General features: G+C 41.6%; 1 protein-coding gene across 6 annotated transcripts; it reads left to right on the top strand.

The window, feature by feature from the left end:
• The first annotated feature begins 8 nt into the window (after positions 1 to 8).
• LOC125700871 (interleukin-9 receptor-like) lies at positions 9 to 13,847 on the top strand. Of its 6 annotated transcripts, none has more exons than XM_048962119.1 (11): positions 9 to 156; positions 5,254 to 5,381; positions 5,489 to 5,636; positions 7,712 to 7,802; positions 8,175 to 8,283; positions 8,899 to 9,092; positions 9,789 to 9,925; positions 10,231 to 10,405; positions 10,577 to 10,691; positions 11,656 to 11,740; positions 12,763 to 13,847. In XM_048962119.1, exons 4-11 carry the CDS (start codon positions 7,724 to 7,726, stop codon positions 13,312 to 13,314), a joined length of 1,446 nt encoding a protein of 481 aa, XP_048818076.1. In that variant the 5' UTR covers positions 9 to 156; positions 5,254 to 5,381; positions 5,489 to 5,636; positions 7,712 to 7,723; the 3' UTR covers positions 13,315 to 13,847. The 6 variants fall into 6 exon arrangements, with proteins under 6 accessions (XP_048818076.1, XP_048818079.1, XP_048818078.1 ...); XM_048962117.1 differs by lacking the exon at positions 9 to 156 and adding an exon at positions 4,437 to 4,615; XM_048962118.1 differs by lacking the exon at positions 9 to 156 and adding an exon at positions 4,437 to 4,639.
• Positions 13,848 to 15,117: the final 1,270 nt, after the last annotated feature.

Below are 15,117 nucleotides of genomic sequence, written 5' to 3'. Positions count from 1 at the left end.
TGCATCCGCAGCCCTTATTTGATTACTTACAGCAGCTGTGCTGCCAGTCGTGCTCATGTTGAGCCTACATGGGTTTGCTTGTTTGCCTGTACTGTTTTTACTGCCTCGAGATATCCCATAGCTCTGGCCTTCCTGCGTACAAAGTGATTGATATCAGTGAGTTAGGTTCCTTCTCTCCTTTTTTTTTTTCTGTTTTTGCCGTCTTCTGCGGCTGTGCTGCAAGTACCCTGCATGTCCTCAGCGAGGCAGCAGAGGAGCGAGTCAGCTCTGCTTCCTCGTTGGGGAGATGCGTTCCTCGCAGTGTCCTGCAAGCTCTGCTGTGTCTGTGCAAATGCGCACTGGGCAGAAGCACCGCTGATGGACTGTCTGTAACTGCCTCCTACAGACACATCATACAGCTGTTTGCTCTTCTAAAATGACCTCGTGGTAATTGGCCAAGGCTGCTGTGGGGAGGAGGGGGATCTCACCCATCTTTCTGGGCCCTTTCACATCTCAGTTCTATATGTTCCATGCTTCTGATAACATCATTGACCCCAAAACTGCTGGAGGAGAGGTTTCTATCATTGCTACACAGTCTGAAGCCACACATCTGGTACAAGGTGTTGTTTCACAGCTCTGCTGGACTGAAGCTGCCTCTGGTCACTCAAAGAGGCAGAGAGGAGATTGTATGGCACGTGGCACAAGGATTGAAAACAGGAGGTACAGTCCCCATTAAAGCAAGCTGTAAGACAGAAGCTTGTCCAAAGAGTTGTTGACACAGCACTGTGGATGTGGAGGTATTTGATGGGTTGGTGTGGATTGTTTGCTTTTGTGAGGCTTCTAGCAGCAAACTTTACAAATGTCCCTGACCTAACAGTGTTTAATTTGAAAAAGACATTTTTCCCAAGGATTCCTTGGGCCACACTGATTGCAAGCCCACATTTTGTTGATTTTCTGGGAGGCTTCTTCTAAATTCAAATGTCTGTAACAGGTTCAATTCCACCCTCGACAGTATTCAGAATGATCAGGGACATGAAAGTGCACTTAAGATATTGCTGACTTGTGTGCTTAGCCTGGGGGACGTAACAGAGCCCTCTCACTGTGGATGAGCAGAGGAAAGTGGTCTTGAGCCCCAGAATGACCAGGGTACAGAAATGGTACCAGGCTATTGCACTCACCATCTATTCCAATACATGCTGAACTCCTGTACTGACTTTTCTGCCAGCTCTGAAGGCAAACAAGTCAAAACTGCGTAGCTGGAGCATCCTTACCCTGTCCTAAAGAAACAGGCTGGAAGATGCAGGGTTACAATGCGTCTCTATCAGAGACAAAATGTTGTCTGTTGTAGCAGGCAATCTATGCCTGTCCCAACAGCTCTGAGGCAGCAGGTGCTATTTGCTCTTCCAAAAGGTTGCTTGCATTTTAAGGCTTTTTCTGTTTCTGCTCACATTTAGGGTTGTTGTAATGATAAGAAGTGTAAAATATATTTGGATGGGTACCCATGGGACTGGTAGAAGTTATACTAGGTGGGGAAGACCTGAGAGCAACTACTTGGAGAATTACCATCACCCTAACTGCATTACCAGTTTGGAAATATGTGTCTCCAGTTCCACATTGCCCTGTCTCTTGGTCCATGAAGCTCACAATGAGAGACTGTTATTCAACCCATCTTCTCCTCCCCTTCTTTGGCACTAGACCCATGTACCATGACCAGCTTGGTAGATCTTGACTGTAACACTGCAGTGTTTCAGTGAGTATTAGAAATATCTGTTCCTTGTGTTTTCAGGGATGCCAACAGGGAACTCTCATTAGTCTCTGCTGCCTCCAGTATTGCCCCTCTGAGCTCATTGCAGGGAAAGACTGGGGAAGAAACGGAGGACAGGGCAGCTCAGGGTGCTTGTGATGCTGGGCAGTACTGATAGCCCTGCTGCACAGAGGCCAATGGATGCAGGCTCATCTCACATTCACACGAAGCAAGGAACTGGATTTAGGTCACCTACAGAGAGCTCTCTTGTTGGTACTTTTTATAGAAGTGTTCCAAGAAGATACTTTCATATTCAGCAAATTATTTGGCCTTTTAAAAGTTAACCTCTTAACAGAAATTCCTCAGATTATCCATCACTAATGAGTAATTGCAGATGCAGCTACTTCAACTCAATCTGATAATCTGAGCAGTTTTTCATTGGTTCTTGAGAATATCTTTAGAATCGGGCACAGTAAGCTCTACTTTATTACACCACTGCTGCTACTGCCTGATCATCAAACCACACACCCAGCACTATTGAGGGACAGAGGCAGAGTGAAAAGTGAAGTTTCCTTTGAGCTGGTAAGATGGTTTAACTTACTTCTATGCTTTGCAAGCCAGTAGATAATGATAGGATACATCTACTAAGATAAAATATAAGATATAAAAAATAATTGATTCATGTTAATGCGGAATTGTATATTGTTTCTTGTACTATGAGGCTGGAACAACCAAACCACCAGAAGGGTCTTTGCACTTTTGTTCTGCTAGATTGCTGAGCACAAAACCGCACTCTGTCACATTGATTCAGACTTAGATTGTGCTGAAAAGAGGCATCATCTTGGTTTTAAAAAAAAATAATAAAGAAATAGGCCCTCCTCTCTGAGTGAAAAAGATGAATGTAAACGAATTCAGCCAGAATAGCCCCCCTCTGTGTTTGGAACTATGCAGGCAAAAATAAATTCTTTTCATGTATGCATATATGTGTGTACATACATAAAAATACACACACACCAGTACCACTCTATTACAGTAGCCTTCCTATGTAGAAACTTCTCTCAGCTGACAGGGTGCAAGTCTGTCAAAGCCAGTAGTTCATAGCTGTTCCTGTGCACCAAGTTATGGAAAAATGGCTCTCCAAAAGGCAGCAAAAGATTGGTTATTTGAGGGAAATCCTTCTACTTTCTTATTCTCTATCAGTTCACACACACACAGGCTGATCATGTGAGTGAGCTACATGTGCTTCACATGTTTCTGTTGGACACATTCACAGATCTATTCTGTGGGTAGATAACATATTATTTTTTCTTAAAGGGTTTCTTATAGGAATTTTCTGTCACTTTTACTCTATTACTTTTCTCCCTGTCTCTGTCACATCAGAAATAACCCTCTTGTCCACATCTTCACAGTCCCTGACAGCTTCTCCTTTTCCTCTTGTAAACTCTCATTTCCGTATCAAGAAGTCAACTCCATGATATTAGCCTCCAGCTCCAATTAGTTCATCAAATCAGCCCTACATTAATTTCTGCCATGCTGTTGCTTACACACTGGTGCCTATAATTCTCTTCTGAGCTACCTCAGCTTCATTTTTTTAGTCTCTCCTGGCAGCTCTGCTGAGTCGCTTCAAACCAGAGAACATCTAGGCTGCCTATATGCTGAGAGTGTGCTATCACCATCTCGTATTAATTCTCTTACCTATCAGTATATTTATTTCACCCTATACATTCTGAAAATCAAAACTAACTTTTTATTTTGTGTTGTACTGGACCTCAAATGTGAGAGTGAGACTAAACTTTGAATATGGATTTCTGTTAACATGAACAGATTTGGCAACAACAGCTGAGCATTTGGGAAATCTGTATTTTGTAGAAATTCTGTTTGAAATAGGAAATAGAACTACAGGAACGTATGGAAAAGGCACAGCTGCAAAGCCTTACAGTAGGCAAGAGAACTCTGCCCAGGAAGAAAGGATGGGAATACTATTGCAACCAGCTGAGATCATTGGGAACCCAAGGTCACCAGCACTGACATCTTGTTAGCTTCTGCTTGCTTCCTGGCTTGATTATTAGGTTCTTGTTCTCCTACTGCTGTGAAAAGAACTGGCAGTGTTCTGAGATGATGGTCACTGGTAGTAATGACAAATGCTCACTAGGCCATTGAGAATTCCTTTGCTCCATTCTCACTGAAATTGAAAAGGGCTTTTGCACTTATCTCATTTTTGCCCCCTCAGTGGCTGTCTGCTGTCAAGGAGAACTGAGGTTTGAATTAGCCATATGCATCCACTTTGCTATTTGGCCTATAAAAATCTTCATTCCTACCAACAGAAGAAGAAAACATTACTGAAGCAGGCATTTTCTTCTGGACCTTAGCAGAACAGTTTATCTGTGGGCTGGCTGGGCTGTCATCAGCCTTTGGGCGATGTGGCAATTCACTTTCCACAGCTGAGTAATTTGAAGCAGGTGGGAAGCAAAGCAGATCTGAACAATGAGAAAAGGCACTGGAGTTTATCTAGGATACTAGGAAAACATACAGTTGCTTCTTACAAGACAAATCTCATTGTAATGTTCAGCAGACAGAGCTCAGCCTCATGATGTCTCTGCAGTTATCAGTTCCCCCAGACGCTAATACTTGTACCATTATTGCCTTTCTGCACATAGGGAAGTGCTTGGCAATTACTGAGAAGTGATATCACCTGTTTGTGAACCAGCTGACTGGACATACAGCAGGTTTACCTCTGCAAAGTAGAGGACTGCAGGTGTTCAGAGGAAAGTTCATTGTGATAACTTAAGGACAGAGAGCTGAAACTAAGAAGTCCTGTATCAGTCTTGGGACTTTCATCTGAGCAAAGGAATTTATTTTATTTTCTGGATACCTAACCAAGTTTTATAGATTGTAAGTGTTAGAACATATGCTTAGGTAAGAGGTTTTGGTAAGAGATGTGGTTCTCCTCTGTTCACCTTCTGCCCTTTAGAAATGAAGATACCTTATCTATCTTCAGCTCGTAACTACTGAACTCTCTCCATCTTTCTCTAGCAGATTTTAAAAAGCAACTTTTCTCCTATCTGAAGTACTCTTCCTGTACTGATAATTCGAGCTGGCGTAAAATTGCTTCTTAGCCTTTCCTTTGGTTAAGTCTAAGAGATGACTTGATCTCTCAGTTGTTTATCTCAGACAAAAGATATCAAAGATTAAATCATTCTTATAGCTCGTATCAGAACCATTTTAATCTTTTCAGTAACATCTTACTGAAAGCTTGGATCTCAAGGGAAGAACTAATAATGGCATTACAAATGCTAAAAGTAGTTGCAATAGCACTTCTTTTAATTGATACACATCCAAGATCTGTGCTGGTTCTTGTAATTGTGTCAGTGTACTGCAGGCTGTGGCTCAGCTGCTTGTCTGCTACTTGCCCCAAATCATTTTCTTCTAAACTTTTCAGAACTTAGCATTCCATTACCCCACTACAACAAACGTTCATGTGACTTGTAACACACAGATCAGCATTTAAACAACATTGTATTTGTTTCCAGGTGAGAAAGAGCAATTGTAGATGTCTGGCGCCCTTCAGACATTGAAGAACTGAACAAAGAGAATTTTTGAGAGGTTGAGAGAGAGGGGAAGGAGTATTAACAAATTAGCTACGTTTACCTGGAAATAGGTGATTACCTTGTGTAGTAATTTTGATGTTCTTTGTGTGCCTGGGCATTTATAAGGGTATGCATAATTCTATTTGTGCATGTGCTTACACATCTCTGTCTATTTCAGATTTAGTCAGCCTTACTGTACTTATCACAGGGATCATATGCAACTCTGATCAGGATGATAAGCAGGAGAGATGACGTGCCTCCCACCTCCCCCAGCTAAACTCAGCTAGCAGAGGTGCTTCCTCTATGCAACGCCCACTCTGAAGAAGGTCTGTAGCAAAACAGGATGTCTACCAAAAACCCATAAATGAAGGCATGGTGAATTGGAAGCCAAAAAGATTTTTTTTTTTCTTTGATCAATTTCGAGACATTCTGATTATTTTCCTACTTAATTCAGAAAAGCTGTGCTGTAAGCAAATCTAATCATAGGAAGGAGTTTGCTATAGGAGTGCTGCTTAGTTGTGTGACATCTGGGAGTGGAAGGATGCTTTTGACCATAGAGTCCAGCTCCTGCTTCTGTAGTTATCAGATCATACAATACCTTCTATGAAACAATCCTGCTGATTGAAACATCACAGTCCTTCCTAAGTATAGACTTCTTCTCAGTCCCATTCAAGACCACTCCAGAGCCCCTGCTGACTAGAAACCACACTCATTCCATAGCCTGCTTAAGCTCACTTGGCTTTTTGCCAGTGCTACGCTCAGAGTTTCCTCTATCCTGTTGTGAATCTCTCTTTCCTCCAGCTGCTTCTGAAAGTTCATAGAGGTGGCATTCCCTCCTCCTCCCCTGCAATAAGTCAACCATGCCCTTTCAAGACAGGACATTCTCACAGCCTCCTCTTACCCCAGAGCTCAGTTCTGTACCTGCACTGGGGAAGCCATGGAAACATTTTCCTCTTAATTTTGAATTCTGCAAATAACTGCTTTAGGGTAAGCTCAGAAGTGCTCTTGGTTCATGCTCTCACTCTGTGTTTTCTGGACTCCAGGCTGAATCATGGGCTTCTTAGAGCAGCACGCTGTCTGCAGAGGTGCTGACCTTTCTTGCAGCAGGAAGCTAGTGGCAAACATTGCCACAAGTTGGAAGCATCTCCCAAATATGCCATGAGTACACTGGGTCAGGATTCTTCATATTCAACTTTTGTTTGCTGGAATATCTTCCAATGGAAAGCTCATTAGGAAAGAAATCACAAAATGGAATTCCTATTTAAAAAGAAAGACAGAGTCCCATATAGCCCTGTGGAGAGACTATTCGATATTGCAGAAGAAAAGTCTCAAATTCCAATACAGTCCCTTTCAGTATATTGTGGCAATGACCGGGTCCTAAGTTTTCTACATCCCAGATGAGTGTTTGGCCAGAAACATGTTGGCTATTCTTTCAATTTCTGTCTTTTGGGGTTTTCTTTTGCAGCAAAGAAAATACTTATTGCAAGGAAGTACAGATACCAAGATTCTCTTGCTGCAGGTGGGCAGCTTGCTTATCTATCTGGAATGGTGGCTTTTTCTGTATGCATGTGTTTGAACATGTAAGAGAGAAAATTATGACAGGTCTTGGTTTCTTTCAGATACGAAATGGAATAATTTATTATAAAAAAAAAAAAAAGTTTGTGCTAAAACACCCTTTTCTATCCCAACTTGTGTACTGACCTCAAACCATTTCACAATGGCTCAAGGCAACTTCAGGTGGTTTGAAGGAAGACTCCCCTAGAACTTTTGTGACACCAGCAGCCCAAGGAAACTTTCCTCTAGTGAAGAAGAAGGGGAGATTTCCATCAGGAAATGGCAGAAAATCAGTGAGTCCCTCAAGTGAAGAAAGACCTGTCATTAAAGGCAGATGGTGGTTATGGTGTAGATGCTTTCAGCAGGTAAATACTGCTCATGAGAGGAAAAAAAAAGCATTGAAGCCTTGAAGATGCAGAAATTATGTCTGCTTCAGGAGACCCATGAGCTGCAACATCTGGAGACTGAGAAGGTTCTCAGAGAAGAGCTTCAATGCTGTCTCTGGTCAGAAAGAGCAGTCAGGCACTGGCACAGGCTGCCCAGGGAAATGGAGCCACCAAGCCCGCAGACATTTAAGGAAAGGGCAGATGTATTGTTGTAGTGGGCAATGCTGGTGGCAGGTGGATGATTGGACTAGACAATCTTGGAAGTCTTTTCCAGCCTTAATATTCTATGATTCTATCACTACATGTTTCTCTAAGCATCTGTTTTCAGTTTCCATCAGAAACAGCACACAGGGAAACATGAATGCATCTGCCAGCTTGTGTTTGTCCTGGCAGGAGCGTGGAGCTGAAGCTGCTGGTACAACTACTGAAAAAAAACTCTTCTAACAATTGTTCTGATTTAGATACTGTCTGGAATGGGGCGAAATGTGCAGCAGACTGGCCTTCACCTGTGCATTATTGCTGTGCTGCTTCTTGGTGAAGGACAAGGGAGAGGTAAGGGGAGATTTTGAATAGGTCCACTGTGGGAGGTGTGTATACATGCTCTCATTTTTATGTGAAGACTCTAAGGAATGGAACATAAGATCTCATGGTTGCCCTTTTCTGGTTCCTGAGCAGTGGTACAGCTGGCTGGCAGTGCCAGACCTGGGAAGCCATGCTCATAGCAGACAAGCTGAGCAGCAGAAAGCACAGCCACTGCACAGTCTGCCCTAAGGTCTTACACTCGTCTCACACAGGGAAGTGCAGTACCAGAGAGGAAGAGTGTATTGTGAGGAAGGCATCACTAAAGGAAAGGCTAGCAAGTAGTGCATTTTAGATCTCGTTAGGTGATAACATGAATGCAGCTCCTGTCTGCTTCTTCTGCAGATTTCCCTGGCAGCCTGAGCTGCCTGAATAACTACGTGACTACTGTGAGCTGTACGTGGGCACCTGAGGAGCCCGTGGGTGATGGACCTTTCCACCTGCATTTCACAAAGTAAGAGCTGCAAGCTGAGAGCTGTGGCTCTCCTGGCCCTGGCACGGGAAGGGCAGCACAGAGAGGCAGAGACAGGTCATGGCTGGGGGCTTTCCTTGCTATGGACGTTGCCAGTTCAGTCACCCAGCTGCTCTCTTCTCAGTCTTCCACAGCGTCAAGAAGTGCAGCAGAGCTCTTGCAGCTGTGTGGCATCCTGCAGACTCAGGGTGGTCTTCTGCTCCAGTATTATCTGCTAGCAAGGGCCTCTCAGTGCAGAAAGCCCTCCTGTTGTAGCCTTGACTCTCTGTCATTGGGAAACATGCAGGGCTTTAGTAGCAGGTTTATTATGCAAGTAATTCTACATCTAAGATGAGAAATCTGGTGAATAATTTGTGATGTGATAGGATAATAAGCATTGTGTATGCTAATTTGAGATTAGCCTTTTTAGATTATGTAATAAAGTTATCTTGACTACCAGTAATTAATAAACTGTTACATGAGCGTAAGCTGCTCTGGCATTTGATGCCTCACATGAAGTCAAAAATAGCATAACTCTTAATGATACAGCATTTTGAAGCTGTAAAGCACTTAATCACATGACTTAAAAGAAACCTTCAGCCTTTCCATTTTTTTTAGCCTCTGGCCAAAGGGCCAAAATGCCAGCTGCCAGCTGACTGCCAGAGACAGCATGCAGGATCAGTACCACTGCACCATGCGCTTAGCAAGACAGATCTTGGAAACAGATGGTTACAGAGTCTCTCTCCAAGGCAACTTCTATGGAAGCAATCACACATATGTTACCTTTCAGGAGTACAGTCCCCGCCAGCACAGTAAGTGCAAACCAGGGCAGCTGTGGGCCGAGGCTCTGTCTGGAATCTTTGGGAAGGATCTGATATACTTCCTGATTAAAAGGGCATCTCAAAGCAGGTGAAAGTAATGGGAACAAGCCAGACTGTATAGCCCTGCAGAGTACATTATCTGGGCTTTAGCAGTAGGGATGAAGTCCCAGTGTCTCTCCATTTTGACCTTTTCTGGACTTCAGAGAGTGTTTGCTCTTGAATACATTTTGATTGTATTTCTAGTCTGCATCCTGTTTGCTTGTGCTATGGATAATGTACCACTCGATTGTTTCCATGGTAGTTATTTGCTGTTTTGCCACAAAGAAATGAAGTCACAAAGAATCTAAGTTGTGGATCTAATTCTAGATCCCATGGCACAGTACTTCAGACAGATGGCATAGAGCTTGAAATCTCAAAGCCTCTGTATACCAGTGCCACACTGGAAGAGACTGTGACATCTTGAGTGGCTCTTTGCTTGCAGGAATATCCCCAGGGGATGAGATAGCATCCCTTTATGCCAGTTCCCTACCTGTTTTGACCTACTCCAAAAGCTAATTCAGTCTAGTGTTGCACTTAGTGTCACTAGAAGCAGCTTGGTCTTCCAAGACTTTGATCAGCCTAGGAACACGCATCTCCTGCGGTGCTTCAGTCCCAAATATTGTGGAAAACCTCTCTCTCTATTTGCAGTAAAACTTGATCCACCTTTGAACATCCAGAGCAATGTTACTGCCAGCAAGTGTCAGATATGGTGGATTGTGCCTTCCTACCTCGATGAAATTCTCCAGTACCAGTTGCAGTACAAGGAGTACAGCTCGTCATGGGAGGTAACTGGATGGGCAACACACTGATACAGTACTGCTCTTCTTGGTGCAATGGCCTTGCCACTCAGCTCAGGGCCTTCTGGCAGCTGATTACTTTAAGATAGCCTTTCTGGTTTGCCACACAAAGATAAAGCGGTTTTATATAAAACACTGTGGAGATCAATAAGTCTTCTTAATCCTGCATTCAGATATCAGTTGTCATCATGGAGGCCTTCTTGCATCCAGGAACAGACAGTTTGGGGAAAAAAGTAGTTATTAAAATATTCTCCCTTTGCCTCGTTAATAGAAACGTTTGTAATAACTTGCAGACTGCACAGAACAAGACACCACCCAGTTCACTACCACAAATAGAAATTGAAGGCACAGAATTTCACAGTGGCATCTCTTACGTTGCACGAGTTCGCTGCAAAGTTTCTGAAATTGAGGATTCATACCACAGTCAGTGGAGCGACTGGAGCCAGACAACAGTATTTCAAAGAGAAGGTAAAAAGAATGTTGTTTTTGCCTTAATTTCAAGGGTTGCTGTTGTTCTTTTGTTGTTGGGTTGTTGCACTGATTGTTTATTTGGAGATCTACCTTAAAATCTAGGCCTTTTTTTTTTTTTTTTTTTTTTTTTTTTTTTTTTTTTTTTTTTTGTGCATGTTCTTTTTATAGGTGCATCCAAACTGTCTGAAAACCTCTTTGATACCAGAACATTCGAGTTCTTGATCATTCCTCTGAGTTTTGGCACCCTACTCTATTTATTTTGGAACTGCAAGCTTTCTTCAAGGTACATTATAATACTTCATTAAGTTCTCCCTGATTTGCATAGCCCAAAGAGAAATTAAGTGTTTACATCTGTTTTGCTTTCTACTTTTGCTGCACTATCAGATTCTGACATGCTCAAAAGCTCTTTTGACAATCTCAGGACATGATGTAATCCTTGACTAATGACAATTAATCACCCCCTACTTAATAATTAAGGAGACCAAAACACCTTGGCATACAAGCTGGTCTCTTGGACTTAAAAAGATTTAAACCTATGGATACTTTGAGTTGTTTCATGTAGGTAAATCAGAAATGCAAGCGTACAGCAGTCCTGAAGGATGGTTAAAGTGGTACAGAAGTTAAGCTGTTAGTGACATACCTACTAGTAGTCAATACGTATGAATCAACAGAATAATCAAAAATGTCAATATAGGCAAACTATAGAAATTAGTGCATGTAAAACCTGGTTCAACCATACTCTTCTCTCTTTTATGCTGGTAACACAAAAACCTTTTCTGCCTTGATGTACACCTATTATGCTCCATATACATGTTGTTCTCAGAGAAACAGAATACTTGTCCATATGATAAAATATTTCTATGAGATAGACTAATAAATGGACAATGATATATGGCAGAACTTCTTTTCCTAAATTTGGTGAAACTAGCTCACTAAAATTCTGCTTGAAGAGGTAGTTTAGATCAAACAATGCTAAACAAATGCATAAGTAGCTCAGTGCATATAATGAGTAATAAACTAGTACTGATTTTGCAATATACTGCGTTCCTCAGAAACTTTTGAGAAGACTGGACTAGAAAAATTGAATGCATGTGCAAGAGACAAACAAAGGATGTCAGGAAACACATAAAATGAGCTTCTACTGCAGTCTTTCCAGCAGTAGTGTTGGGTTTTCATCTCATCAGTGTGCTATACCGTCAAGACAATGCAGAACAATTTGATTTTAAAGTGTTGTTTTCTCACCTCAGGCCAAAAGTCCTCTCCTGCCTTAATATTCCCACACCAGCTGCTTTCTTTCAGCCACTCTATAATTTGCACAATGGGAATTTTAAGGTAAGATGTTCCATTGACTTCTTATGTTCTTCAGTTAAGGGGGGGGGTTGATTTGTTTCTGGGACCAATTGTTCTACCTCCTGAGCAGTGCTACCAACACATGGCTTTGGTCTTCCTGGGAGTCCATGGTTTCCTAGTTTTCTTTCTCCAAATACTAACTACACCATCAGAACAGCTTCTGCCTCTGTAGAAATAAAATCCCTCCAGTAAATCATTCCTCATCCATCTACCATCTATCCTTTTTTCGCATCCACAGAATCTTTTATATATTTATATATTACCAATAACTGATGCCTTCAGCCTCCCCCTTGTTGAGCCAGATAACACTGGTATCCAAGTACATCATTCAAAGGTTGCTCTGGTTTAATAAATCAAGTTTCCCTCTCACAGGGAAGCAAGTATTTTCTCTGTTAGCTTGAAACAGAGAGATCGAGGAAGCTGCAGTCTTTCCCAACCAGGCAGCTTCTCCCTTGTAGAAAATTCACATTGCTGCCTTCTTCCAGTAAGTTCCCCCTCCACTTTCAGATATCTAAGGTACGTTTGAATGGTCTTCCTGTTGACCACTGTTGTTCCCTCCATACTGAGAGCCCTTCTGAAAACTAGCACTAAATCCAAGAGGAAAAAAGAACAGGGAAAAAAAAAAAAGAAAAAAAAAAAGAAAAAACAGGGCGAATCTGTTTAACGAAAGCAGCAAAAGTCAAAAAGCATCAGTAGTGTATTTACCTTCTCTCATCTTCCATCTTCTGATATACATACTGAATATGAAAGATGCCTGATGACTTTGCAAAGCCAAAGGAATAGAAGAAGCATGTAGCATGTTATGGAGGTGAGATCTCAAAAAACTATTATGAAATCTTCCCTCAGGAAAATTGAATGCTATCACTACTCCATAACTTACATTTCACCTATTAGATTTGCAATAAACCTCTGGATTATTGTGCCAAAGACATGTAGATGGAACAGTTAGTTTGAAAATTCCACCTCTGAGCAAATTGTCCTGAACTTACCAATCCTTTCACTAGGACTGGGTTGGACCCAATGAGGCTTGTAGCCAACTCAAAAGAGAAGAGGCAAGCAACTCAAACAAAGTGACTGCAGATGAAGTTTCTGAGCTAAGCATCCAAGAACTGATTTCCCAGATTTCCCCGAGACCTATGGAAAGCACAAATTTGGCTGCCGAAGAAGAGATGATTGCCTTTGCCTCTGGTCCAAGCCAGCAGCATGTCCCCAGCAGATGTGTAAGAGGAGAAGAGATAGAAGTCAGGCCAGCAGTGCTGGTAACCCAAAACCATGCTAATGATACAATTGACCTGAAAATCTCTGAAAAAATTAAAGCCAATCTTGAGAGCTCTAGTGTGGGAAGGAGTTATCCCTCCCACTTACAGCCTGGAAAGAGTGACTGTATTATGCTTCAGGAATCTTTGGAGGTGGCAAGTGTGTCATTCAGCAGTAACGACTACTGCACCTTGTGTGATAGTGATACCACTGAAGGTTTGATTCCTGCTGAACTATTGAAGCTCTCTGATGGAAATGGTCTGGCCAAATGTGAGAATGATCAGAATGACCTTCCCTGAGGAATGCTGCCCACAAAGGTATCTGTGTTGCCCTCACATCTCCCATTAGTGTCTTCACAAATGGCTTAAGTGGTGACTGTGCAGACAATTACAATTGTGTAACTACATCCCTTTTTAGACCAAGATTTTGGTCTGGCTTGATGCAGTGTTTCCAAATTTCAGACCTTCAGAATGAGAAGAATGCTTCCTAATATTGTCAAATCAGATGTATCTTAAATCTCTCATATCTACACAGCCCTTGCATATAAACACGTCTGCACAGAAACTGAACCAGTTTGATGAGGTCTTGTTTGCTTTAAGAAGGTATTCTAAACTCTTATTACTAGCAAAAGTGTAATGTGAAGAACTATAGTCAGATACAAACATAAGGAGAAGTAGGTCAGGCTATGGAGAGAATCTAAAACTTAAGATAGAGAAGCAAAAGCAAATAGAGAGATTGAATGTGGTGAGAAATGACAAAAATGAAAAGCCAAGAAAGATGCTGCCTTTGTCCATCAAGCAAGGACAGAAGACTACAGGAACTGAGTATGGAGATGATGGTTAAAGGGCTGAAATGATATTGCATCATCAGATGAAAAACTTATAACAATTTTGGCAGCTTCTGCTTTGATGCAGCCACTTAACAAAACAAACAAAATGCAACAACAAAAGGAAAAGTGTAGAGAGGAAAAGTGCCACAGAAAAAGTTGCCTGTTGTAGCTAGATTAAAAAAAAATCTGATCTCACTTATGTCTTTGGAAAAGCTGAAGTCTAATTTTTAGTTAATGAATGAATATCCACATTTTATTTCTAGAGAAACTGCATATAAAAACCCAATTTGCTGTCTTTTCACTTTTTTCACTTTATTTTTTTTTTGTCATGTTTGAGACTTGTACTAGGTTAAGCTGCTTTTTTCACAGCTTCTCCCAGAATTTCTGAACTGCTTCAAGTCCAATTTTTCCAGGAAAGTGTGATATACACCATGCCAGTGGGAGACAGAGAATTTTCATTTAGTATGGAGACGTAACATGGGCTCTGGTCGAGCTTTTCATTTCCTGGGACTGCTGAGTGCATGCTATGACTATCACCAGCACCAGAACAAAGCCACCAGTCTTTTCCCCTTTCTTTCCTTAGTGTTGAGTTTTGGCAGAGGAAACAATGTCAGAAGGTATTTGGATGATGTTTGTACGCTACTACGGAACTGAAAATATTTTATGACAAAGGATGTGTTTTATTTTGTAGATTTTTTTTTTCCTTCCCTGCTAAGCTGAATAAAGTAAAAGATCTAACACTGTGATTATTCAGAAGTAAATAAAGAAATTAATTCAAAAACGGTTTTTCAGAAGTTGGTGTTTGAGAGCTTTGGAAATAGCTTTAAGGCCAAAAATAAAAATAACCCAACAACCCAAGTCATGAAAATACCGATTATACAAATCATTAGTAAAAGTTGACATGAAAACATCATAGAAAAAGGAAAGAACTAAATGCCATCCTTATTTTACAGACCAAATCAGAGCCAGTGCTGCTGTACCACCACCAAGAGAAAAAGAGATAAGAAGGATCCTGAGTAAAGACATGTTTTACAGCTAGTAAAGCCCAGGGGGACTTGCATGGTGAGCTATCCCATGGTGCCTAACATGTGGCCATGAGTATAGTTCTGCTGGCTGTCCACCCAGTATATCTCTGGTTCACAGTGTCACCTCTGGTTCATTGGTGTTCACAGTGATGAGTGTCAGATACTGTATCTCCATCAGATGTTTTCCTATGTCGTTATCTGCGTACTCATTTCAGGAAAGAGAGATGAGAGATCAGATTGTACGTTTC

The sequence above is a fragment of the Lagopus muta genome, chromosome 15 (genome assembly GCF_023343835.1).
Source record: "Lagopus muta isolate bLagMut1 chromosome 15, bLagMut1 primary, whole genome shotgun sequence".
Classification (NCBI taxonomy): Eukaryota; Metazoa; Chordata; class Aves; order Galliformes; family Phasianidae; genus Lagopus; species Lagopus muta.
This window is presented reverse-complemented; position numbering and strand designations above follow the sequence as displayed.

Bases quoted from the DNA above. Each gene is read 5' to 3' on its own strand.
- LOC125700871 (XM_048962119.1), top strand. From the start codon at position 7,724: ATGGGGCGAAATGTGCAGCAGACTGGCCTTCACCTGTGCATTATTGCT. The intron at 10,406-10,576 runs GTAAAAAGAATG...TTCTTTTTATAG, and splicing joins AACAGTATTTCAAAGAGAAG to GTGCATCCAAACTGTCTGAA. The intron at 10,692-11,655 runs GTACATTATAAT...TTCTCACCTCAG, and splicing joins AACTGCAAGCTTTCTTCAAG to GCCAAAAGTCCTCTCCTGCC.